The sequence below is a fragment of the Lineus longissimus genome, chromosome 2, assembly GCF_910592395.1.
Source record: "Lineus longissimus chromosome 2, tnLinLong1.2, whole genome shotgun sequence".
NCBI classification, from domain to species: domain Eukaryota; kingdom Metazoa; phylum Nemertea; class Pilidiophora; order Heteronemertea; family Lineidae; genus Lineus; species Lineus longissimus.
The window spans coordinates 12,676,974-12,704,102 of NC_088309.1; the positions used below are offsets into that span (position 1 = coordinate 12,676,974).

Here is a 27,129-nt window from a genome sequence, read left to right on the forward strand (position 1 = left end):
TGTGTCATGTAGTGTTAGGTTTGATGTAGGTCCAAGCAATTACAATTTCCCCAAAATGGCCAATTTACAGTACATTCGACCTCTGTGACCTTGAAAAGTAGGTCAAATCAAAGAAGACCCGGGTGACACATTGAATGGTTGTTAGAATTAGATGTACCTATGATATAAAATTGGTGCCAATCGGGCAAGTCATTACTGGGAATAATGGCATTTTGAAGAATTTAGGATTTGGCCCCCTCCCTGGAGGCCAAACGGCAAATCAGATCGCACCAAACTTCGGTACCTGAGATCACCTGACCAAGGGGTACATGTGTCCTTAATTTGTGATCAATAGTCATTGCAGTTAAGAAACGTGCCATAGTTACGGCCTGACGGCGAATTTACGCCATTTGACCTATGTGACCTTGACAAGAAGGTCAAATTAAAAACCTGTGTGACATATACTGTATGGTGGTTAGATGTACCCATGATATCAAATTGGTGGCAATCGGGCAAGAAGTTAAGGAATAATCACATTTTTAAGGTTTTTGGATTTTGCCCCCTGGTGGTCAAGTGGTGAATCATATTGGACCAAACTTCGGTCCCTGAGATCACCTGACTAAGGGGTAAATGTGTACCAAATTTGGTATCAATAGTCATTGCAGTTTAGAAACGTGCCATCGTTACATCCTAACAGCCAATTTACACCATTTGACCTCTGTGACCTTGAAAAGGAGGTCAAATCAAAAACCCGGAGGATATATGATGCACCTTTGCTAGAAGTACCTACCATATTTTTTTCAAAATTTCCCAACTACTATTAAGGGAGATATTGCATATTTTCACTTTTAACGTTTGGCCCCCTGGTGGCCAAACCATGAAACGAATCGGACCGAAACTTGGTCTCCAAGGTGTCATTACATAAGGGTACATGTGTACCAAGTTTCAACTCAATAGCTCTAACAGTTACGAAACGTGCCCTGCTAACGGACGACGGACGACGACGACGACGACGACGACGACGCCGACGACGACGACGACGACGACGACGACGACGACGACGACGACGAAGACGACGACGACGACGGACGACGGACGCCACGGTATGGGATAAGCTCACCTCTGCTAAGAGGTGAGCTAAAAATGGGACTCATGCCACCACTGACGAGGAAAAGGCAAACATGCTCAGAGCCCAGTTTGCATCAGTGTTTACGAACGAACCGACAGATAATCGCCCCGTCTAGGAACCACCACAGGCCATTATGCCACCCATAGAGATCACAGAGTCCAAGGTAGAAAAAAAACTGAAGGAGGTCAACGTGAACAAATCTGCAGGCCCAGACAGTATTCACCCAAGAATACTGAAGGAGACAGCAATGGAGATAGCTGTGCCGGTAACCATAATCTTCAACAGGTCCGTGAATGAAGGACTAGTTCCTACAGACTGGAAAACTGCCCGAGTTTCTCCCGTCTTCAAACGTAAAGGTGACCCAGCAGAGCCCGTTAATTACAGGCCAATCAGCCTGACAGCGGTGCTATGCAAGATACTTGAGTCATTCATCAGGGAGTCGTTCCTAGAATTCATGGTATCATCTGGTCAGCTGACTAGCCATCAACACGGCTTCCTGCCGAGGAAGGGGCGTCAGACAAACCTCATTGAGACATTTGATAACATCACTCAGCGACTAGACAACAAGGAGCCTGTCGATGTGATTTACGTCGACTTCAGCAAGGCGTTCGATACAGTGCCACATCGTCGCTTGTTAATCAAACTGCAGGCCATGGGTGTATGCGAACAGTTGTTAAAATGGACACGGAGCTTCCTCACGGACCGTACTATGTACATAACAGTACAGGGTGTAGCGTCGGAAATGAGTCCAGTGATGAGTGGGATCCCCCAAGGCAGTGTCCTGGGGCCCATCCTATTCGTCCTGTATGTCAACGACATACCACGGATGTTCGACTCAAGTGGAAAGCTTCTGGCAGATGATTTGAAAATCTATAGGAGTATCAGGAGGATCCTGGACAGTCTTATCCTACAGGAGGACATTGACAGGCTGAGTCGCTGGTGCCTGAAATGGCTACTTACCCCGAACCCCGTCAAATGTAGTTGCCTACATATCGGGTGTAATAACCCATGTGTGGATTACTCAATCGGACTAGGCCATGCGAGGACGAACCTAAGAGCTAGCGATGCCGAGAAAGACCTTGGGGTTAAAGTCACTCCAAATCTCTCTTTTTCCCAACACGTCACGGACACTGCAGCAAAGGCAAACCGGATCCTATGGACAATTAAACGTAACGTGTCATCGAGGAGTGTGCCTGTGATAAAGACGCTTTACTCTACGCTAGTGCGCCCTCACCTTGAATTCTGCAACCAGGCCCTGTTCTTAAAGCATAAGAAAGATAAGAGCACCCTAGAGTCTGTCCAAAGGAGGGCAACTAAACTGGCCACAGCGATAAGAACCCAGCCGTATCATCGAAGGTTAGAAACGCTGAACCTCCACTCTCTGGCCTACAGGAGAGCTAGAGGAGATATGATTCAGACCTTCAAGTATATCAAAAAGGACTTAGTGGTGGGGATGTCGAGAAACTGCTCCCCCCTGCCCCAGTGAACTTACGGCGGACCAGGGGCCACGACCACAAGCTTCAAAAAAGGCGAGTGAACACCGAACTGAGGCGACTGAGTTTCTGTGAGCGGGTCGTGAACCCATGGAATAACCTGCCAGGCGATGTTGTCGCAGTCAAGACAGTACAGGGCTTCAAGGCCGCCCTGGACAAAACTTGGCGAGACCTTAGATTTGACGTTTAAGGGAATTAACGTTGGCTAGGCACCTCATTTTTAAAACTGCCTAGCGAGAGAGTCAAAGGACAATGTTTTAAGTTGTGATCTCACTGCAATGAAACATACTGTCGAACAAGCTCAACACTATAGCTCAACACCAACCACACCTGCGCGGCTCGCGTTTCAAAAGCATTTGCAAACCGGCAATATCCATATCCACAGGCAACTGCCTTAGATATTATTGATGATGATGATGATGATGATAAACTATGATGGTAAAAGCACTTGAGGATATCTCAGTAGAGTCGAAATATGTGCAATTTAAATTGAAGAAATTATCATCATCATCATATATCCTGTAAGACCACACTTACCTGGAATGGAATATCAGGAAGTTCAAGGTCTTCCTTTAATGGCAGTATGTCATCGTTTCGGATATGTTGCTGGTTGCCAAAGTCAAGAAATCGTACATTTGTTTCATTCTGTAAACACAGAAAATAATCGATATCAAATAACCGGTACTAAATTAATCTCAGATAGGACAATGGACTGGCACAGCAATCAATCTGTCTTGACCACCGGTCTGAAGGTCATGACTTCAACCTTCATCCAAATCCATTCACTTGTGACATTGGACAAGTCATACAGTTTGAGACTAATACTGACCTTCATCAAAAAACACACACACAAGCAAACAAACAATGGAAGAGGCAGTGGCAACTTGTGTGTATATGACCTCCTCCTTGGAAGCTGAGGTCGCTTTATTGGTTGATTTTGTGTCACTTCATATTCAGTTGGGTCACTTAATCAGGCGATGGTGTGTCATCTTAACGGTTGGGACATGTGTCACCTAATCAGTAAATTTTGTGTCGCTTATGCAGTTAGGTCACCTAATTGGTTGATTTTGTGTCACCATTTCAGTTAGGTCACTTTATCGGTTGATTTTGTGTCACTTATTTGGTTGGGTCACTTATTCGGGCGATAGTCACCTCATCCCATACACAAAACTGTAAAAAATCGACACGGTGTTTTATCTGGTATCACCACAGATTGTGTTTTTATTGTGTTCAGTCTAGTTCAATAAACCCTAGTTTCTAAGGTTGTTTTCTTCCCAAATTAATTCTTCCGACTTGTTTTCCACGTTCCTGCCCGACTCAAAATTCATACTTAATATGTATTCTCTGCATTTTCCATTTTTCTTTGCTAAACATCATTTCTATTACCTTAGAGTAACCGGCCTAAATCCTTTATTTATATACCAGAAGAGCGGCCTCTTTGTAACCGAGTATGTAACCCATAGACGAAACAGCTGACAGCTAACGGGGAATCACATGCTGCTAGTGAATTTTCAACTCTTAGTATTAAAACAAAGTTGTTAGGTTATGAGTTTCCTTATATGAAACTAGTGACATCAAAAGTGGTTGATAATTTCGCTACAGATGTGACTACTGGAAGCTTTGGACTCGCGTTTGGACCTCTTAAATGGAAGCAAAATCTGAAAATGAAGTTTCTGCAAACAAATTGGGCCAGGAAAAGAAAGAGGTTTACGGTATCGGTCTACTTACAGCCATTCTTTGACTAGGTTCCAATGCCAAACTACGATACCATTTCTTGTCATTTGTGTTTCGTGCATAGCACAAGTCACCAACCTTTGGTGCTTCATTCATTTCACCATATGATATCCAGTCCTCCGCTTGCATGCAAGCAGTTCTGAAACGAGATCACAAGTACTCTGGTCAGTCTGGCTGCAAAATAAAAATCTCTTTGACTCTTCCATCAATCTGACCGAAGTTGTTGGAGTAGATCAATAATTTGTTTTACATACTACGAGTCAAGGACTTGACATTCATGGAGTTGAAATGTTTGTGCATTTTGAATTAGTGTTTGCCCCTCAAATAAGATTTATAACAACAGTAGTCAAATGAACTAAGAACCGGTCCTGCCTTAGGTTTTAGGGAGATCATCGTTTCATGGATGAGCTTACTAGATCATAAACTATGAGATGCTAGTTTCGCTGATGTGACTTGAATAAGATATAATCCATGGTCCTCAAGTCAACAATGGTAAGGCAACGCCACAAAAATCCTTGTCTCACCTGATGCAGTAACTGATACTGAGTAACTGGGCAAACGTCTCCTTTGATAACTCTGGCTGGAGCCAGAACATACCAGCTGCCGTAACGTTGCTTTGTAAGGAAACAAATACTTCGTTGTCTGAAATGATCACAAAATATTTCAACGTTAACAAAATGATTGGCATAATTTGATATTGACTTTTTTATTATATCTATTATCAAGTACATGTATGGATTGAAGAACCTATACTTGTTACTATGAAGGTTATTAAGCATTAAATTCAAGCTTGAAAATGCAATGAGTCATTCGCTATAAAACAATTAACAACATTGGCCTTTGCACTGTTGTAACTTCTACATGTACATCCCCGAGAAATGTTGGTGTGCGTTCTCCTTTTACGTCTTTTTGCAACAAGCTAAATTTGCCAAAAAATTTAATCAAATCAAATTGAAATCACTGCTGCCACTAATCAAAGCAACACCAAAGATGCAATATCGCAAACCAAAATAGTAGATGGCCCTACCAGCTTGTGTTCACCTTCCATTCTCTACAGTTAAGAACACAACTTAGAAAATGTAATCAAATGGTGAAGAACTGGTTTGGAGTAGCTTATATAAATATCATTGTGATCATTTTGATTTCATCCTCATTTTGTCATTACCAGTTGAAACCGAAAAACTAGCAGCAACAATATACAATATCATTTTTTAAATAGTGGCGAGAAAAAAAGTTAAATGAAATCTCTAAAAAGTTCGTGCCTCATATTTTCATTAAATTATCTAACAGCTATCCAAACAAGTCTTGTTAAATATGAGGGAACAATTTGGGTACTTGAGACACAAAAACAATGGCCATCTACAAATAAAACTCACCCAAAACTGCTCACCAATACTTTTGGTTAAAAATAGGAACAAAGATGTTGTCAGGCTTATGTCACCCTCGGGCAATGACCTACAAGCCAAAAGCAAGAGCTGTCATTATGAACAACTAGCAAATTACCAATGAAGGGGGCAAGTTGAAATGGGATATACCTTGAATTCCATTGGCATAATGATTGAACTGCATTAAAGATCTAATGCAGTGTTATAGAAGAGATAGCTTTAACACGAAATGAATAGTATTTAGGGGCATATTGCTTGCTATCTCAAGTACAATTTAGGCCTGTCGAAGACCCATTGCCTAACATCAGACCAATTTAAAGACGTTTATATTATGGTGATTTGGCATTTTGGCCAATGTATTATTGTGTATATAATGTATAGCATTCTCTGTACATAACTTTCGTTGTTTGCGTCAGCACATTTGACTCGCGATTTCGGGCATGACAGCTGTTGTCATTGCTTACCACGTTTTAATTTGGCTTCGCCATCTTTTTCATTGTCAGTGTGCATCGGTTTCACCGCATGTTATCGCGTGTTTACTTCATATTCCCTTCTTGAAGCGCTTGTGATAAAGTCTTGTTGACATGGCACGGCAAGTCAGCCATTATCACGTGATCATGTTGTGTCCCATTTACGCGGTTGCTAAGAATATCCATGCGCGTTGACTTAGATCGTCAATTTAAAATAATTCGGTTAATAACCGTAGTTGTGCATTTAACCGCGATTCCAGTCACTTTTATTTATTCCGTATGACTGATATTTAATCTGGTTTCCATGCAATAAGTTGTCCTTATTAGTTTTTGGGACCTCGTAAGCCTGTTCGTCTGCAACCGTAGTTGCTAGGGGGCGTTTCTTCTTTGTTGAGCACGTGGATTTTGTTGGTTTGGCGTAGCGATATCTTGTGTGGCGCGAAATATAAAACCTGAAACACACAACGCTTCGGGGCGACTCTCAAGAATAACCCGAAGCAAGAACATCTGCCGAATTCTATTTCTTTCATTTATCTTTGCCATTTTAATCCGAAAACGTAAGTAAAAGTATCTCCATCGAGCGACAAGGTAAGCCGGCATTGTAGGATATAAGAAATTACCAGTTTTACCTTTAATGCATGTTTTAATCGTATTTTGTAAATATATTACCCGGATCCAATGCACCGGTCCCAGACCATAGCTGGGAGTCAACGCTTGGATTCCGACGCTGCATTGCATGTAAATCTTTAATTTAGACGGCTAGTATATATAAACTGATATCCGATCAATATGCGTTGTTTCTCTCGTTTCTCTTAAGTCGGCCACATCGCAACAGTAATAGCGCAACAATATGCAAGCAACAGCACAGACCGAGGGTCTAGGTGTCCTGAGGTCCAGCACATGGTTGTAAAAGGGATGTGAAAATTATGGCACATTAACAATCCTGATGACAACAGTCAGTAAAGAATAATCTTTCTCTTGATGTAACTGAATGAGTTTGTCCCTATCACTCTTCGTGCAGAATGTTCATTATTACAGGCCCCAGGTCAGGGGTTACTCTCCCCAAATACATTCTGGACTAAAATAGAATATGCTAACTACTAGTTTCCACCATGGTCTGTATAGGCCTGTATAGGATCACTATTATTGTGTGTTCTGTACATGAAAGGTGCTGCAAAGCTCATACGAGAGAATATGCGTGAATATTCTGTCTGCCTTGGAGATTGAGGTCACCAATACCTGGCAGCGCAGGTAGAGCCATCTGACACCCCGATTAGCAGCTACAGTTCTTCAGTCAGCGTGCTCTCCTAAAGGTGGACATTTTCCTAAAATATCCTAAAACCACCGAGATATTCCACTTATGACACCCTCAAGGTACTCTTTGATCCACACGTACTAAGCCAAAAGTTGAAACATTCAATGCATTTCCGAGGCCCCATTTTACCCAATTCACCTCCTTTTTCGCGGCGACAACGTTCATTATAGTATATGGTCAATACATGAGCTGAACCGCCTTCGTCCGCTGAAAATACCGTTGTGAATGACGGGGAGTCAGACCAGCATACTTTCCATTCGATTGTCCTTTACATCATGATGTCCGAGTTGTGTTGTGGGACGACATTTGTCCTCTGCGGTGCCACCGTTTGTTGTGGTGGCGTGGCCTTGATGACGTGTGGTTGTCAAAGGCGTTGTGATGGCTAGTTTGCGTGTAATTTGACATGATGGCGTCAAAAATGACATGTGCGGGGATTGGCTTGAAATATACTAGCCTGGGTAACGGTTTCAGTGTAGATATAACCTTGTCAGTTATCTTAGAGTAGCTAAACTGGCCTGGCATTGTAATATGCCAGAAGTGACCCTGATGTCAATTGATGTGATGACTGAATTGTGTCTGTGAATGAGAGACAATCTGATGTTGGGAGGTGGTTCCCTGTTTTAGGGTCATTACTTGGTATAGTAATGACTAACTGAAATGTTATTTTCCAGGTCGCCAGGCGACGTTAGGTGTGGCGAGGACGTGGGTATTGGGTAATACCCAAGCTTGGAGCTGGTGAAAAGGAAGTATGGAGAATTGAGGACAACAGCGCTGGTTTAGTGCTGTGAGAGAGTAGTAAAAGGAGAACCTGCATGGAAAAGAAGTAGTGGATACGCTAGCATCAAGGACAATAAGTCCTGGTAATTGGAAGTCAGCACTAGCTAGCGTATCTACTAGTTCATTATAGTATAGTATAGCTGTGCTAAACGCTTTACATATTCTGCTTGTAACCAAAGCAATTGCCTCAACATAAGGTAGGTAATCACTTTCGGATAATGACCTTACTCTGGGCTACTTGCTGTGACACTTACCCACTTGGTCAACTGGAGCTGGCTTATCAGAGGATTTCAACGGTGCGGGGAAAACCTCAACATCAGAGTAAAGCTTTTCTATCTCTGCTTCAAGATCAGGACATTCAAGATTCGTGAGCATGGCAAGTTTTGGACATTCCTCCTCAAGGTTTGGTCCATCACATGATATCGTCTGCAATTGAAAAGATGAAGCTTGTCATACAGTTATGGTAAAAAAAATATGTCTTGAGCATTAACATCAACCAAATAACATGGTGCCAAGTGGTTACCCAAGACAAGCAGCACTTTGAAGCCATTCAAACATTCACAAATTCATGAGAATGAAGACGATTAGACAGAGATAGAGTAACCTAGTCCATTAGAAAGTAATCCTCTCCATCTGTGAAGAAGCACCCTGACCAGGGATCCGAATCAAAATCTTGGAATGACAGATGCTGGAGTTCATTTTGACACTGGGCTAATATCGGCGTTTACACCATTCGAAAATGCCAGGTTTGGCCCAGCTTATTTTCATTTACACCTTTGAAAATTTTATCCGGATTAGTTTAGCCTGCCCATTGCCGGCGTATTTTAACCCGGCAATGATTGGAGGGTCAGACCCACCGCCTTTTGACCCAGATCAAAATTTAGCCTGGCTTTGGGCATGGTGTGGAGAGAAAAAGCCGGGTTTTAATTTTACTGAGCCCGGCAACAGATGGCGCTTGTTGGAACTCTCCTCATGATACCGACATACTCTGTAATCATCGACGATTTTTACATTGTATTCGGTTGCACTATAGTTTAGATCTCGCACTCAAACAAGTTTATTTCACTTCTACTACTACTACTTCTACTAAGACCCATGACCTAAGGTCGTAGGGGCACCATGGCAGCTGGCAGCAGTGCCAGTGATGTATGCCCTAGTAGATCTGCTTTCGGCCTTCCGGATAAGTTGAGGTGCCGGTCCACTCTTTGATGTTATCCATCAACGTTTTCCTTGGTCTTCCTTGCTTCCTCCCTCCAGCGACAGTCACTGCAAGATTGTCTTTGCAAGTGAGTCATGTCAGCATACATTTCCAAACCAGTTGAGCTTCCATCTATTTACGGTGGTCAGGTGTGTCTCGTGCGTTCCACATGTTGTCTCCATCTCTTGTCGAACTGACATATTGGTTCTAGTTCGTTGTAGGTATGAGATCCCAAGCAGTTTCCGCAGGTACTTCATCTCAAACGCTTTGATACGGGATTCGAGGGACCTGTAGAGTTTGACCTTTACTTGCAGGCTGATGTTCTTGCTCTTTAGAATGGGATGGGGTCTGGCTAATGCTGCTGTTGCTTGGGCGATTCTGACTTTTATCTCTTGAGTTGATGTACCGTCCCTGTCGAGGATGGACCCTAGGTTTTTGAAATGGTCCTCATCTTCGAGGAGTTCATTGTTACTGCTGTCCAGGAACCCTGTACTGCACTGTTGGCCATTCCTTTGCTTTTGGGGGTGCTGACTTCCATACCATATGCGCCACTGCTTCTTTCGACCCGGGTAGAGAGATCTTGGTGTTATCCTCTGTCACCTGCCATCAGGTCGATGTCGTCTGCAAAGTGCAGGTTGCTAAGTGGTCTGCCTCCAATGGAAATTGATTATTCAATGTTTATCAGCACCTCCTGCATTTCATTTTACGTATCTATTATGTATCAGTACATTATTTTCGGTAGAATAAACTTATTTGGATCTTTGTGGAGATTAGAATCACACATGTTAAAACACAAACCACGCTGTCAGTGTCACTTTTTCATCATCTTCGATTTGCTATCGCAATCCTACGGCCATTTATCTATCGCTAATGCTATTTATAGCACCATGGCAAGCTTACCCTGAGGGTGAGAAAGTATGGTGTGGACGAAAAAGGTATTTGATCCGAATCTAAACCTGAACCGGGTTAAACAAGCCGGGTCAAATTTGTATGGTGTAAATGTCGCTGATATCCAGTGTGCAGATCAGACACCGACAGCCTGATGATGATGAAGTTGACGCCAACAACATGCGGAGGGCAAAAATTTGGCAAAATTGATGTACACTAATGACGTGCACTAGCATACACAATGCAGATACATAGTAGTGGAGTCTCCAAGACATAAGAAATTTGACTAACTTCTCGGTACAAATCACGATTCTATACACATAATTCCTCAAAAACTTTAAACAGTCACAACTGCCAAACAGAGCCTTTGAGAATGATGAGAAATATCCGCAAATTAGCGTACATTATACAGCGTGTAAGCACGGTAACTACTTTCAGGGAATAGTTGAGATCATAATGGAAATGGAGATCATACTCCAGCGGAGTGATAGTGGTGTTGTGGGGTGGTCCTTGTCTGCTATCGAAAACTTATGTCATGGTATTCAAAACAACATCAAAGCAAGCAAAGTACCATTGCTAAAAAAAATTAAATTCAGAAAAACATATTGTAGTATAATGTGAAAGTATTTCAAGGTGCAAAAAATTTCATAAAATGCAAAGTTCAATCTTCAATCTTCCATCTTTAGACTGGTCACAGCGGGTATGCTGAAATATACCCTGGTTCCTTGGCCAATTCAATGCGCAGAATACAACTGCGCAACTATACGTCATAACCCGGGCTTTTGAATCGTCAAAAAATCTGTCAAATGTGCCTGTAGCGCCAACTGGCGGTGAAAACTAAACTAATTCCATTACAAGTCAAAATGAAAAATTATTAAAAAATATTCGGCCAGATTTGAAAACAATATTTCCTCTGTGGACCGAGGTATAAAGGAAAGAAGTTTAAACTTCCCGATGACCTCATTCGCCGAATGTACGTCGGATCGCGCTGATTTTTGGTTTCTGAGTTCCCCTTGGGCTACTTCTAATTTAGCAGCGTCAACAAAGTGCCTAGGTCTTATGGTTACAAAATGCCCAAAATTGACATGGAAGGATGGCAGGAAGGACAGACACCATTCCCTTAGTAATATGACCAGCTTCACTGACTTTGTCAGCTGAGCTAAAAACCAGCAAAACCGTAGGAAGCGTCAGAGAATGGTTGAAGAGGAAAATGTTCACCTAAAGAAGAAAATTGTCATCAAGGATAAGGAACTAACAAAGTTTAAGAATGTTACAAGTGTCTTTAAGAAGCCCTTCAAGTCGAATATCTCCTCTAGCTTTCGTTTTCCTAAATTTAGAACTCTTTGTGCATCAGTTACTCAGAAATCTGACACCCTTCATGAACTAAGTCGTTGTAAAGCTGAAACCGCAATCAAAGAAAACTTACAGAAGTTGCCCTTAACATTAAGTCCCTCGTCCATTCATGCAGGAAGCAGCCCAAAACATTGGTCAGGTTCCTATGGAGTAGTATGTATGGAGACTAGTATGGAGACGTGTATGTTGCAAGCTTTTCTCTGCTAGCTCAACATAATTTAGTTGCTGTGAAGGAGGCCAAAGATGTGTTTGTGGTGATTATGATGGTTGTTATTTGAATTGTAGACCTAAAATATTTTTGTAATGGTGAAGAGTCTTTATATATTGCAAGATTTGAGGGTTTTAATTGTGAATTGATCAGTGGTGAATCGTAATAAATCTGAAAATATTGTCGATTTTGTGTTGGTTAGTATGTTTATTATAGCTGGGTTGTATTGTTCTGTTGGAAATGCGTAGGGCAGGACGGTTGTGACATTATTTTGCTTTTGGGAAGGTAGAAAAAGCATCATGTCTTCACTGCATTACTAAAGTATTGAACTAGAACTGTGAAATTTGCTTTCAGCAAATTTGTGTCCATCACCAGGGGGTGACGAGTTGCTCCACAGCCATTCACACGTGGGTATGGCGATTTTACGAATCTGCCCAACATTGCAAAAGGAAGTAGTGTAGTGATCTCCCTGTCTATTCGCTATACCGTTTCGCGAATGATCTATTTCCGGACATATTCGCTTGCTCCTTTCTCAAAATAACACGCTCATTAATCATTCAAACAGTCAGATGGGCATGGTAGATCATCGATAAGCATTTACGACTCTTAGTTCTGATTCCTACTTTCAACCGTCACACAGTTCTCCGTTTTCTTCGCTCAACATACTCGACAGCTCGCGGGATCGGCCATGAGGATGACGTTAACATAACGGGGGCGGAGCTTAATACATGCTAATGTATGCGTGATTGACAAAATCCCGGCCTTGGCGGTGATGTTAAAAATCGGAGCCAAAAAGTGCTTCAAAAGCACCGAAATGATCAGAATCTGGGGCCTATAATCAGCAAAAATCAAATACGTCTGCCACATTACAAGCATGTAATACAACAACAAAAGATGATTACGTTATAGAGTTCAGGGCGATGAAAAAAAGCCGTAACATCAATATTCATGGAAATATCGATGACGTCATTGTGGGGATTGCCGTGTATTAGAACTCTACTAAAAATAATCCCTAAAACACCTCAATAACACCCTTTAAAACACCTCTGAAACACCACAGAAAACTTCAGACAAGTTGAAGGATGTTTATGTGGTGTTCATGAAGTGGTCCGTGGGTTCTTTGGAAACAAAATACCCCACAAATCTGTGAGATACTCCGAGGTGTTTATGGGTTCTTATTGAACACTTTACCCCAGAGTTACCACACACAATGTGTGGGATATTCTGAGGTGTTTTGTTGGGTGTTTATGGGTCACCGTTCGTTTTGCACAGGTCGCCATTTTCATGATTTTTACGATAACTCCAGCCGTTTGGAATTCGTTTGAACACAAACGGCAGGAATTTTTCTTTTTCACAGAAACTATTTGAAAGAAAACGAAAAGCGTTTGGAACGCGTTTGCTGACAAATGGCGCAATGCCACTTTTGACGGAACGAAAACGAAACGCTTTTCTAAACGTTCTTCAAACGAATTTCAAACGCTCTTAAAACGAAGTTCGTTTAGGGTGAAACGAAATTGCGTTCGCTTTCAAACGCTTATGAAACGGGAAGTAAACGGTAGGGCCAGCGTTTGACAATTGTAATACAACAGTTTCAAGATCGTTTGGGTGCGTTTTTATTGTTCACATTTCAAACTAATTTCAAACGATCTTAGATACGTTTCAAACACGTTTGAAACGAAATCAATTTGGAGACGGCCCCTAAACATCTGATGGGAGACATTGATGGGTTTTTGACGATAGTCGGTTAAAATGAATCAAAAAGCCGAATGACAGCCTTTTGCAAGTCACGGTTCAGGAGAACACTGGGCTCAGAAAGTGGGTCACGGGCTGAGTAAAAACAATCTACCATATCCACAGATTTAGGACATGATCTAATTACCTTTGTCTGTTCTTCCAATGCAGTGAATCTGTCAGGGAATCCCTCAATATCATGTGTATGCATGAGCTCACTGATCTCCCTCTCCATGTTGTAGATAGCATCATAATTCTCCTGGTTCTTCTCCTTGAACTCTTTGAACCAAGCCATCTTGTTATTGGTGTTAGCCTTTAGCTTCTGTATCACCTCAATACCCCTTTGCTTCAGCTTCTGTTGAAGTCTCATCACTTCATCTTTCACCTGCTGCTCCAAAATACCTTGCCTAAATCAACACACCATTAATAAATAATATCATTTCAGCTGTTTTGTGCAAGACCAGAGTTTCTACAACCACGACAACTTCATTATCAAGGTCGAATTTGTCATTTTTTACATCAATAAATGGAATCTGACAGCAGGAATCATCCACTTTTACCCTCCGACATTGGTTCTATAACAAATAAAACACCTGGGCTCTTTAGACGAGTGTTTACACTACAGCAATATGACCAACAGTCGGATGGAGAATTTTCAAACTCCTCTCTTCAAAAACCTACCGACAGCGCAATTCTCCATTTGCTTCATCCACCTCCTTTATCTTTCGATTGATCCTTTGTCTCTTACTGAAAGGAGATGAATATTAAAAATTACTGTCAAATTGGTTCACAACACCACTGCTAAAAGCCAGGTAGCGTTGGCATTTATCACCATGTTTACCATTAACATAAGTGATGTCATTAGACCAGCTGAGAGATTAGCATATTTGACGTCAGGAGACAGCTTGGAGATTCCAAAGTCAAAAGCGAAAACAGCAGAATTAGAAAGTACCTGGTAGGTCACTATCAACCACTATTTTGTTAACATATCATTGAGATACTTGTATCATGTATAAATTAAAGACTCTTGTAAAATAAAGGGCCACTATCAGTGAAATTTAAGAGTTTGAGCCCGATCACCTTGAAAAGTAGGTCACAAATCAAAACCTGGGTGATATGTAATAGAGAATTATGAGATACACCAACCATAAAAATATAGTCACTCTGGCAGCACCTTGATGCTTTGAGATGGCAAAAATATTATTTCCAAGATAGCCGCCTAACAAATTTGTAATGAAAAGGCAAGGGGCCATTGTGCCATTGTGCTCACCATATAGATATTTGGTGGTAAAGAATTCATCCTGGTTAAGAAATATGTTACATGTATAGTACATAGGTAAAATCAAAGTCGGTAAGACATGTGATGTATCCTTGCCTCAAGTACCTACCATAAAGATATTATTGAAAACAAGTCACTAATAACCGCAATATTACATTTTTTACCTTTTTTAGGTTCGGCCCCCTGGTGGCCAAGTCTAGAATCAGATCGGACCGATAATTGGTGTCAAAGATTATATCACGTAGTGAGTCATGTGTACCAAATTTCAAGTTCATAGCTTTAGCGGTTCAGACCTTGGAAAGTAGGACAAATCAAAAACTCATACAACATGTGATGTATCCTTGCTTGGAGTACCTACCATAAAAATATTGTTGAAACAAGTCACTGACGAGATATTGCACTTCTTACCTTTTCAGTTTTTGCTCCCTGATCACCAAGTCAAGAATCATATTGGACCAGAATTCGATGTCAGAGGTAATGTGACCTGAAGGGTCATGTGTACCAAGTTTCAAGTTGTTAGCTTTAGAAGTTAAGAAACGTGCCATAGTTACACTCAAACGGTCAATTTACATCATTTGACCTCTGTGACCTTGAAAATTAGGTCAAATTCAAAACCCGTATGACAAGTGATGTATCCTTGCTAGGAGAACCTACCATAAAAGTTTTATCGAAACGAATCACTCATAAGAGAGATATCACACTTTTTAGGTTTCCACTTCTGGCCCCCTGGTGGCAAAGTCAAGAATAAGATCGGACCGAAATTCAGTATCAGAGGTCACCTGACCTGGGGGGTCCTGTGTACATAGTTTCAAGTTCATAGCTCTAGTGGTTAAGAAATGTGCCACTGTTTTTGAAACAGGATATAGATGACAATGATGATGACAGACACAGTGGTATTGTATAGACTCCCCTATGGTGAGCCAAAAATCTTCGCTGGGTGCATATAAAATCTGACTTCGGAAGCTCTTGTCAGAATGGGAATTGCCCATCTGTTTTGAGGGCTGATTAGCCGGGGAGATGACGTCAGTTTGGCCATTTTTTTTACCCCACGCCCTGCCGCTCTTATAAAACTTACCGACATGGTGTGAAGTGGGAGGGCAAACAAAGAGAATCACACCGCCACAATTTTAATAGTTTCTATTGATAGAATAAGAATTCAGCGGGCGCCATTTATGTGCATGGCAAAAGTCCATTAACTCAGCTAATTTCCATGGATATTACCCAGGAATGTTTTCAAGGCGAGAGAAACATCTGATTTAAGTACCGAGCTTATTAGATTTCATATCCATGCCGAAGATTGGCCTTAAACGTTGGTGAAAACGAGTGCAGTTCCTGAGGTCACGGGATTGTACGAGAAACTTTCGACTCAGCTTAGCAACAACAATACTGACTCCAGCTCAAGAGAGAGCAGGAGTCATGATCATGCAGATGCCAATTCATTTTCATGTCAAGGACGCGATCACTACCTGTACTCGTAAAATGTCTATAAAACCATTAATAATATTAAATTAAATTACCACATTTTATAGTGCCCTATACAGGTAAAACGAGCTCTAAGGCACTTTACATTGGTAAAACACTGGTGTAAAACATAAGAAATTTAAAACAATGGTAATAAAGGAAAATATTTAAAACAAGAGGCCCAAGGGCCTGGCGCTCAGCTGAAATGGATAGGTGAAGGCAAGGGCCAAGTGTGTATCGGTACCGTTATTATGAGGCAGCGTGAAGCTATAACGTCTAGCACGCAGAAGTGCTGATGCGAAAGACCTTCTTGCTATATCAGTGCATGCTGAAGTACTGAGTTGACGTCACCCTGGTATTATGACGTAAAGTCATTTCTATTGCCGTTGCAGTAGTGGGGTGTGTGATGACGTCAAGGAGTTGTGTGGTGACGTCAAAGAGTGGAGTCCTTGTCTTCATGCAGCGTAGGTGGAACTAATAACATGCACATGGACACAAGGTACATAATTATTACAGTGTATTTTGTGAGGTGGGGCCTGGTGCTTTACAATGGTCAAATGAACCGACTGTTCTCTGGACATTGATGAAGTGAATGCAGCCAAATGTTTGGGACGGTCTTTTTTGTATGTGAAGAAAAGAAGATAAAGAGTTGGTTAACAAAATGAACTTTATTGGTGCGGCAGATATTTGATGCCTTTCGGCAGATATTTGAAGCGCCTTGCGGCAGATATTTGTTGCCTTGCGGCAGATATTTGATAACGCTCTCCAGGAATGGAAAGCAGTAAAACGAGTAAGCACACCTTACTCTGAATGTGGGAACAGCAAGTGCTTTCCTGGACTTGAAATGTGCCAACGACTCCTCTTGCAATAACCAACAACAGTTAATCTGTAAAAAAAGAGAAGAGAAATTAACACTGACTGAATAAAAAAGGGTGACATAGACGGGGAAATGTACACCACCGGATACAGTCTGTGCTTGATCAGGCATCGGTCAGATGATATCCTGAACAAAGCATCTATGGAAGCAAATCCAGAAAGAGACTTAACCTTCGAAGGGCACACTTATCACTCAGTGAAAAGTCAGTCCTGGGGGTTGTTTTCCAATTCAAAATAAAAGTGTAACCTCTTTAAATTAGTCTCACAGACTGAACCATAACACTCAACAGCTAACCGTGCCCACATGATGACTGATGCGAGCCAAGTTGGGCTTAAAGATGAGCGGGTGGTGTACTACATTTTGAAAATTGTCTATCGTCTACGACATGTGACAGAACAGGATCTAGTGGACTTAATGATGAGGTACTATCAAATAAGGTGTCCATCAAATGAATCATGAGGGCCTGTTGAGTTATACTCTTAAGCCTGTCCTATAGGGCTAGGCTATCGTTTTTGTCTTTTTTACAGCCTACAGTACAGCCATGCATGTGTTCCGCGCATTTTACCGATCTGCGCTATCTTAAGATTGCGCTGCGCATTCTTAGGATCCTATAATTGCGCGGCAATCTCGAGATCGCGCAAGGGAGTTGGGGGGTCTTGCGAGCCAATGAACGAATGATGAATGATTGTCCTGCAAATAATATAACTGACTTATTGTGTTCTCTCCGAGAATTTGCAACATCAGACTGCATAAATTATGATGAGATATATGAACTATGGGTTGCCATTCCAACAATAATCTTCCGCACGGATCATGGACTTGAATTTTGTGAAAAGTCTCATCAACTTCTGCAATGTTACAAGAAAACGAGGACGGGAAACTTGGTGTGAAAGAAAATGTTGTCCCCTACGTTATTCATAAGACTATAATCCCACCTTTGGTGACAAAGAAAATGTCGTCCCTTGTGGAGAGTAAGTCATATCATATTCGTCAAAAAGTGTCATAGTGAGATCTGTTCACATTATCAAAGGCATGGCCGCATTAATTACCACTGCTAATTAGGCTTCTGAGATGATGGTCAGTAAATATTGGTCAAAGTGTCATAGTGAGATCTGTTCACATTATTAAAGGCATGGCCGCCTTAGCGGCTTCTGAGATGATGGTCAGTATAAAATATTGGTCAAAGTGTCGTAGTGAGATCTGTTCACATTATTAAAGGCATGGCCGCCTTAGCGGCTTCTGAGATGATGGTCAGTATAAAATATTGGTCAAAGTGTCATAGTGAGATCTGTTCACATTATCAAAGACATGGCTGCATTAATTACCTACCACTGCTAATTAGGCTTCTGAGATGATGATATGTTCATATTTGACTTGACACAAGCCAATTTTAGCACTTACTAATTATCATGATTAATATTCATTGATAATTTTTGGTGAAATGATCACTATGACAGAACGCTAATTTACATATAATTACCAATTACCAATTATCAATTATCATTAATTGGTGAATAAACTATGTTCCATGACAATATTGTGCGACTGTAAGTGTAAATATCATGAACATTGTATTGTGTAATCATATATATCAAGGAAATGTAAATACTATTGGGATGTTATTATAAATAAAATAATTATAAACGTATAATAAAATCTTAGTTATTAGATGTATCTCTTTATTCATTAAGTAAATCCGGATGCAAGATTACAACCAAATGTACTTGATCAATCATTAATTTTCAAAAGCATTGCTCTCAGGTTGGATGTCCATCAGCAAGCTGTGTTAGGGGATAACCTGAAATATAAAACAGTATTTATAATGAGAAGATAACATAAAACCTTACATGTAGGCCTAAGTGTCTCCCTTCTCAAACGAATGCCTGAGCATGGAGGTATCTTAATAATACCTCCATGGCCTGCAGTTATCTTAATAATACCTCCATGGCCTGAGGTATGGCCCGAGGTACAAAATACAAATCAACCACTCGACAGTCAACTTTGGCCGGTATTAAATTAATTTACTTTCAGCATCCCATAGACAGTCACATGACAGTAATGTGACTGTTGGTGTAGCAAATGAAACGGCCAGGGGCCATTGTGCTCACCGTATACATCTTTTAGTAGGCAGGATCATGCTTAGTTTAGAGGTGAATATGGTGAACACAATCAGGCATGAAGACTTTTTTTAGATGTGTATTGATGTCAAGTAATAAGACAGGGCAGTATATATAAGTTTATGATCCAACCAATAATTGTCTATGAGTATGACATCAACAAGATCAATATCGTGTGATTGCTAAGAGTCCCTGCAATAAAAAATTCATCGAAAAAAAGTCATTAATAAGCAAGATATTGCATGTCCTACTTTTTCAGTTTTGACCCCCTGGTGGCCAAATCAAGAATCAGATGAGGCCAAAATTCGGTGTCAGAGATTATCTGATGTAGGGGGTTACATGTACCAACTTTCAAGTTCATAGCTTCAGCAGTTAAGAAACGTGCCATAGTTACACTCTAATGGCCAATTTACGCCATTTGACCTCTGTGACCTAGAAAAGGAGGTCAAATCCAAAAATCGTAGGACATGTGGTGTATCCTTGCTAGAAGTCCCTGCCATAAAAATTTTATCGAAAACAATTCACTCAAATAAGCAAGATATTGCACTTCTTCCTTTTTCCATTATGGCCCCCTGGTGGCCGAATAAAGAATCAGATCAGGCCAAAATTCGGCATCAAAGGTTATCTGATGTAGGGGGTTATATGCACCAAGTTTCAAGTTCATAGCTTTACTGGTTAAGAAACGTGCCATAGTTTACACTCCAACGGCCAATTTACCCCATATGACCTCTGTGACTTTGAAAAGTAGGTCAAATTGAAAACCCATAAGACATGTGATGTATTCTTCCTAAGAGTACCTACCATAAAAATTTTATCGAAAACAAGTCACTTATAAGCGATATATCACACTTTTTAGATATCCACTTTTGGCCCCCTGGTGGCAAAGTTGAGAATCAGATCAAACTGAAATTCAGCACCAGAGGCTATGTGATATAGGGGGTTATATGTACCAAGTTTCAAGTTCATAGCTTTAGTGGTTAAGAAACGTGCTATAGTTTACACTCTAACGGCCAATTTACGCCATATGACCTCTGTGAACTTGAAAAGTAGGTCAAATTAAAAACCCGTATGATATAAGATGTATATTTGCTATGAGTACCTACAACACAAGTTTCATCGAAAACAAGTCACTAATAAGCGAGATATCACACTTTTTAGATATCGACATTTGGCCCCCTGGTGGCCAAGTTGAGAATCAGATCGGACCGAAATTTAGTGTCAGAGGTCACCTGACCTAGTGGGTGCTGTGTACAAAGTTTTAAGTTCATAGCCCTAGCGGTTAAGAAACGTGCCACTGTTTTTTAAATAGGATACGACGACGGACGACGGACGACGGACACTGCGGTATTACATAAGACTCCCCTACGGTGAGCCAAAAATCAAGAAAATGTAAGATACAAGTCAGAAAAGACAAAAGGGAAAAGATAAAAAATAATAAAATAAAAAAATATTTTTGGCCGTCCCTGACCGGGGTTTGAACTCACGACCTTTGGATTGCCACAACACGAAAAACACAAAACATGCAATTTCGGCCATATCTGTGTCTGCGTTGTGACCTCTGTGACCTCGACAAGTAGGTCAAATTAACAACCCATATGATATATGATGTATCCTTGCTAGGAGTACCTACCACAAAAGTTTTATCGAAAACAAGTCATCAATAAGCGAGATATCACACTTTTTAGATATCCACATTCGACCCCCTGGTGGCCAAATTGAGAATCAGATCGGACCGATATTCAGCACAAGAGGTTATCTGATATAGGGGGTTATATGTACCAAGTTTCAAGTTCATAGCTGTGGCGGTTGAGAAACGTGCCATAGTTACACTGAAACAGCCAATTTACGCCATTTGACCTCTGTGACCTTGAAAAGTAGGTCAAATTAAAAACCCGTATGATATATGATGTATCCTTGCTATGAGTACCTACCACAAAAATTTCATTCCAAACAAGTCATTAATAAGCGAGATATCACACTTTTTAGATATCTACATTCGGCCCCCTGGTGGCCAAATTAAGAATCAGATCGGATCGAAATTTAGTGTCACAGGTCATCTGACCAAGGGAGTCCTGTGTACAAAGTTACAAGTTCATAGGCTTAGCGGTTAAGAAACGTGCCACTGTTTTTGAAACAGGATACGACGACGACGGACGACGACAGACGACGACGGACGACGGACACTGCGGTATTGTAAAGACTCCCCTACGGTGAGCCAAAAATTAGGTGAAAAATAAAGCTACCAATGGCAATGCAAAGCTGAACATGTAAAAGTATCATCATCTCTAAAATGCGCAATCGGCAAAAAGCGCACGCTCACCCTTGCGCGATCTCGAGATTGCCGCGCAATTAACCGATCCTAAGAATGCGCAGCGCAATCTTAAGATGGCGCTAATCGGTAATTAGCGCGGAACACATGCACAGCGCAGTGTACAGACAGTACATGATTGCCAACCAAAAACATGAGCATTGCTGCGTAACGAAACTGCAGTGGAATTCATACTACGATGTCATAATGACAATGTGACTTTCAAAATAATTGTAAACAAACGTAAATGGCGAGATTTGTTGCAAAATTGCCAACCGCAACAACTCAGGGACCGTCCCAAAATGGCCGACGGCGAATTCTCCGGTCGCTAGCGCAGTCCATAAACAAGCATCAATTTTACCAACTTTGGGTGCAAGCTTGGTCATAAAAGTTACAGAACTGTTAGAAATACATCTAAACAACATATATATACAGTTAAAATTGCATAAAAATCCCGTTTCAACCTCCGGGCGCTACCTTTTTTTCTCCGCCACGCGCCGGGCCCTACCGGTCGTTATTTAGTGCGACCGCCACCAGAGTGTTTATCAGTAATCACGATCTTTCGCCATTTTAATTGCGCGTTTTAGGCAGATTAATCAATTATTACATGCATGCATTATATATCACCGAAATGATAATTGCGTTGGCTATTTGAAACTAAGTTCAGATATCATTTTCGATCTTTGAATTGAATTTAGGCGAGTGATTTTTGACACCCTGTCGACATATCAGGACTTGCAAAATTCACGCGAGATCGCTTGCATCATCGGCACGTTTGAAAACCGAATTTCACAAATTCCACAAATATTTATCACATACCATATGTATCACCACAAAGGTAACTCTCTAGACTATTTGAAACCAAGTTCAGATACTTATTTTCACAAAAATTCGAAGCTATGCAAGCGATTTTTCAGTGGTAGAGATCGACGGAAACAAATTTCTCGCTCTAAAATGACACGAGACGAGCACCAACTTTCGCTAATTTGTGCACAAAATTTCCGCAATATTATAAAAAACTATTGATAAATCTGAATTATATAGACTCTTTTCAGTACCTAAACAAATTTCAGGTACATGGTCATGTTGATTAAAAGAGTATCAACCGATTGAACATGAGAAAGTTCACTCATCTTCATTGAAGCAGCGACTACCGCCATTTTTAAATGGTGGCATCTCTTCTATCGATCGGCCAATCAGCGGCACTGCTTGCAAAAAGTTTAGCCACCGCCAAATTTGAAATCGCCAAAATTCAGGCAATGTGCCTGCAGCGCCAACTGGCGGCTAAAACTATATTAATTCCATTAAATGTAAAAAATGCAAAAATATTTAAAAATATTCAGCCACATTTGAAAACAATATTTGCTCTGTGGACCGAGGTAAAAAGGGAAAGAAATCTAAACGCGAAATGACCTCATTCTCTTAAGGCCATTCAAAATAAATTACTTGTTTATCATCACTCCACCTCACGATATTTGGAGGGGAGGCCCTTTGATATTGATATTTGATATTTTGTTTGGCGCCAATGTTTGATGGGGAAGGCCTTTGATATTTGGTATTTGATATTTTTCGGTCATGAACTTGGCAATGTATTCCATTGGGAGGGGCTTTGATATTCGATATTTGATAATTTTTGGACTGACATATTACAAATGTATGTATAAGCCATGTCAAGTTATAATCAGTACAGATGTGTCAGGGAGGCCTAAAAATGTATACAGTGATCAAATTCCAAAATGGATAGATAAAATAAGGACAGGAGAATACAAATTAAAGTTTAATTACAAAACGTGTATGGACACTGTCAAACTCACCGTTGGCAAAGGCATTGTACAGTTCAGATAAAGACCAAGTCTCAATAACATCTACACCATACCAGTCCTTCACGCATTTGGCACCCGACGAGATTTTTACCACGAGGAGCACCATGATCTGCTGATGATTTATTCCCCTGACATTTTACATGTACCGTACAAATCCATGTATATCTGACACAAGCATGCAAAGTGACAGCAAGCAGCATGGCCCCAAGTCTCGCCCATTGAAAACATTCTCCTCATACACCACATAGTGTGTAAGCTTTGGTCAAACATTCATGCGTTGAGCAAGAAATAAAAACACATGCGTTTATTCATCTCGGTTCCAGGCTCATCGGCAATATAAAAATAACTGGTAGGCCTATACGCATTTGCCCACGCAGGTATGAGGTTGAGAAAGTATTGGTTCCAAAATCTCCCCGAGTGTAGTCTCACTGAGTCAATAATTATTTTGTGTGCTGACAATTTACTTTGAATGAAAATAATTCATTGCCGTTGAGCGAGACTGGTGTCACCCCCTGTACTGAGGTATTGAGACATTTTTTCAGCATCGGCTTGCTGCATGTTTGTTTAGTCGTAACTAATACCACGTGTGATGGCCAGAACGGGGAAATGGATATCAATTATCAACAGGCCACCGGGTCAGGTAAAATTAGGGCGGTAGGTTGTTTGAATCTGAGTTGGAAGTTGAGGGCACAACTTGGGGCGGACGGTACCTTGATATTTGATATATCGAATATCAAAATAATCGGCACGGGACCTAAATGTCGGGGCGGGCGGTGATGATAAACAAGTAATTTATGTTGAATGGCCTAACACAGGTCGGATCGCGCTGATTTTTCGTTTTTTGAGTTCACCTTGGGCAACTCCTAATTTAGCACCGTCAACGAAGTGGCTAGGTCTTCCCGGTCAGAAATGTCCAATTTTGTCCACAGATGGGTCCCTAGATGGATGGATTGCAGGACGGACACCATTTGAACAGCTATACTACTAGCTCCGCTGACTTTGTCAGCTGAGCTAAAAACTAGAGCACTCTACATTTGTAAAACATTGGTGTTGTAAAACATAAGAAATTTAAAACAATGGTAATGGTTTTTTAACGGCAAAAAAAACCTCATTTGGAAGCATGAAACATGTGTGCATTGACCCAGTTTGTGCATTGACCCAGTTTTCCTGACCACGCGCAGTACTTCTGATCCTCTCATTTTTTGTGCAGTTTATATTCTATTGCTGGTTCTTCTCAGGTGAATCTGGACATCATGTCATGATAACATACTTCTTAAAACAATTGCTAGGGTGTTTTAGTGTTTTACGGAATGTGTATTGCTTCAACACGACATTGACAGGCGACTCGGCAGAAAAACAGACCTAAAACAAACTCTCGTAACTACACTTTAACTAATGTACCAACCTTTTCCACTCAGCGGGCCAATCCTTCATCAAAATCTGTTGTTCCTGAAGAAAGTGAATATCTGGTGTGAAATAACGTCAGACACACCCAAAATCAACAGTAAACTAGAATTGTCAGTTGAGTCTTTGCAGACTCCGCCTCATATGCACACAGCCATGCATGTTGACAAAAACAAAACAAAACATCGCACTTTCACTTCAGCGAAGCGATGGTTTATGTGCGAAATACGACTGATCAAGGCAACATAAAGTGTCCAGAAGGGAAGAACACATTCTTGAAACTCAGCTGCTTTAATTCACTGCCGTTTTTTCTTATTTCATAGCCCATAAACTCCAAATATTAGGTTTTATAGAAAAATGCTTCGATGGTGTAGACTAGTCCCTGGTCTTTATCCGTTACGTTCCTCCATATGTGCAGCCAATATGTATTACACATAACGCGGGGCACCAGTCATCGTGCCGGTATGGCGAGGTTTATTGGTTAAAAATTTACATGTATTGCGCTATGCATGCCCATAGCACTTTCGCGGCTGTTACCCAGATTGACTTCTTAGTTCATGGACACCCTCGTTTTATCGATGTTTTGCAATGCATTGCCGTGTTCGTGTACATATGAAGCTTTCACCTGGGGACGAGAGTTTGCTGGAATAATTTCTTGAGGAGAATAATACCCTGACACAAAAGTCTCAGCCGATGGCGGAGACTAATAATAATAGGCTACTGGAAAATTCTCTCTTCTTAGAATTAGAAGGCCGAAGAAATTGAATTTAATCCCTCTGAATTAACATAATGCCTACAGGGGCAGATGGTACACACAAGGTGGAGGCATTAGATTCTCTGAGCACTATTAAGTTGCATCCAAGATAAAATTCTAGTGTATGTCAAAAATTAAGTGTAAACTAGGAAGTTTTACTTAGAAGACAAAAATCAAGATGGTGCAATTTTCTTCTGTGAAAAGAATCCACCACAACCATTTGAGGGACACAGTTTGACATCTGCTCACTATCTCTCATCAAAGTTGCATTCAGGTGGAAAATGGAAAAGTCACTCAGGCTGATATCACCTTGATTGCAAAGTAGTACACTCCGTGCTTCTGTGATCTCCAATTCGCTTTGTGTGTAGTATCGCTGCATTCCTCACACATGGGTATCGGATTCCCAGATTCATCTGAAAAATAAATCAAAAAGATAATTTAGCACATTAGATATGACAACTCAAAAACTTCCATGGACAAAACACTTTCAGCTTTCTCTGAATGGCATCAATCAACAGGCCTGAAGTTTCTACCAGATGGCAAGCACCAAAACAAACAGTTCCATACTCATTTCTTATCAAGCCAAGTGGAGGATTCTTCTACTATGGAGTGTGGTCATTCAAGAAAGCAGAAAAAAGATCCAAGAAGCTGCAGCAGACATACATCAGTGGTCCCCACAGCCTTTGAGTTTGGGGGGGGGGTAATCTAACGTTTTGTCTGTTTTTGCCGCGTTTCGTGTGCACTGGGAAAATTGTTCTTAAATTCTTGTTACAGTTAGAAGGTCCTATTTTAAAGATTTCAAGGACTTCAGAAGCATTTTTAAAGGCAGTTGGGGGTCATAATAGTCATAATATAGCATTTTATTAAGGTGAATAAAATAAATTAGGAGGTCATTTCCCCCAAAAAATCGGACCCCGTTTTTAAAGGGTATGGAGAACACTGATGTATACATGTAATGTAAGACAACGAAAGATAGTGAGACTGCATAAGGCAATTGTCCAGCTGAAAATATCTAGTGGTGCCTCATTATGGACTGGCTTTGTATCTTCACCTCTGCACCACCCGCATCCTCAAAAATCCAGAGTCAGTCGTATCCTCCTCCCCTCACACATGTTACTGACCCTGGATTAAACCGATCATTATTCACTGGATGAGGCGGACAAATCTACTCCGCCAAATCAAAACGGCTCATCTTTCCTAGAAGCTCAGTCACTATCGAAAACAAACACTACATCTAGAACGCGCTCCCATTGGCTGAAATGTCAAATGCATGGGACGCATGTGCGGAATTTCTTATTACCCGATCCAATACACGATTTTGTAGGGAGCAATCATCTTCCCTCGGGATCGTAAAAAACGTTGATAGAATACCACCAAAGAACAATTAAAGAATAGAATGAATGGATACATTAACGGTTGATACTACATTATGGTGAAATTACTACA

The 27,129-nt window shown here is 40.9% G+C and overlaps 1 protein-coding gene across 2 annotated transcripts in view; it reads right to left on the bottom strand.

The window, feature by feature from the left end:
- LOC135482652 (uncharacterized) overlaps nucleotides 1–27,129 on the bottom strand; it is a 63,961-nt gene that overhangs the window by 32,202 nt on the left and 4,630 nt on the right. The window contains exons 2-9 of one of the 2 annotated variants that reach the window (XM_064762899.1): nucleotides 25,993–26,096; nucleotides 24,931–24,974; nucleotides 14,342–14,407; nucleotides 13,809–14,067; nucleotides 8,537–8,708; nucleotides 4,860–4,977; nucleotides 4,330–4,474; nucleotides 3,139–3,246 (exon numbers count right to left, since the gene is read on the bottom strand). In XM_064762899.1, coding sequence (XP_064618969.1) covers nucleotides 3,139–3,246; nucleotides 4,330–4,474; nucleotides 4,860–4,977; nucleotides 8,537–8,708; nucleotides 13,809–14,067; nucleotides 14,342–14,407; nucleotides 24,931–24,974; nucleotides 25,993–26,096 — 1,016 coding nt within the window. Of the gene's footprint in view, nucleotides 1–3,138; nucleotides 3,247–4,329; nucleotides 4,475–4,859; nucleotides 4,978–5,711; nucleotides 5,791–8,536; nucleotides 8,709–13,808; nucleotides 14,068–14,341; nucleotides 14,408–24,930; nucleotides 24,975–25,992; nucleotides 26,097–27,129 lie in introns of those variants that run through there. The other variant, XM_064762900.1, reaches the window with a different exon arrangement.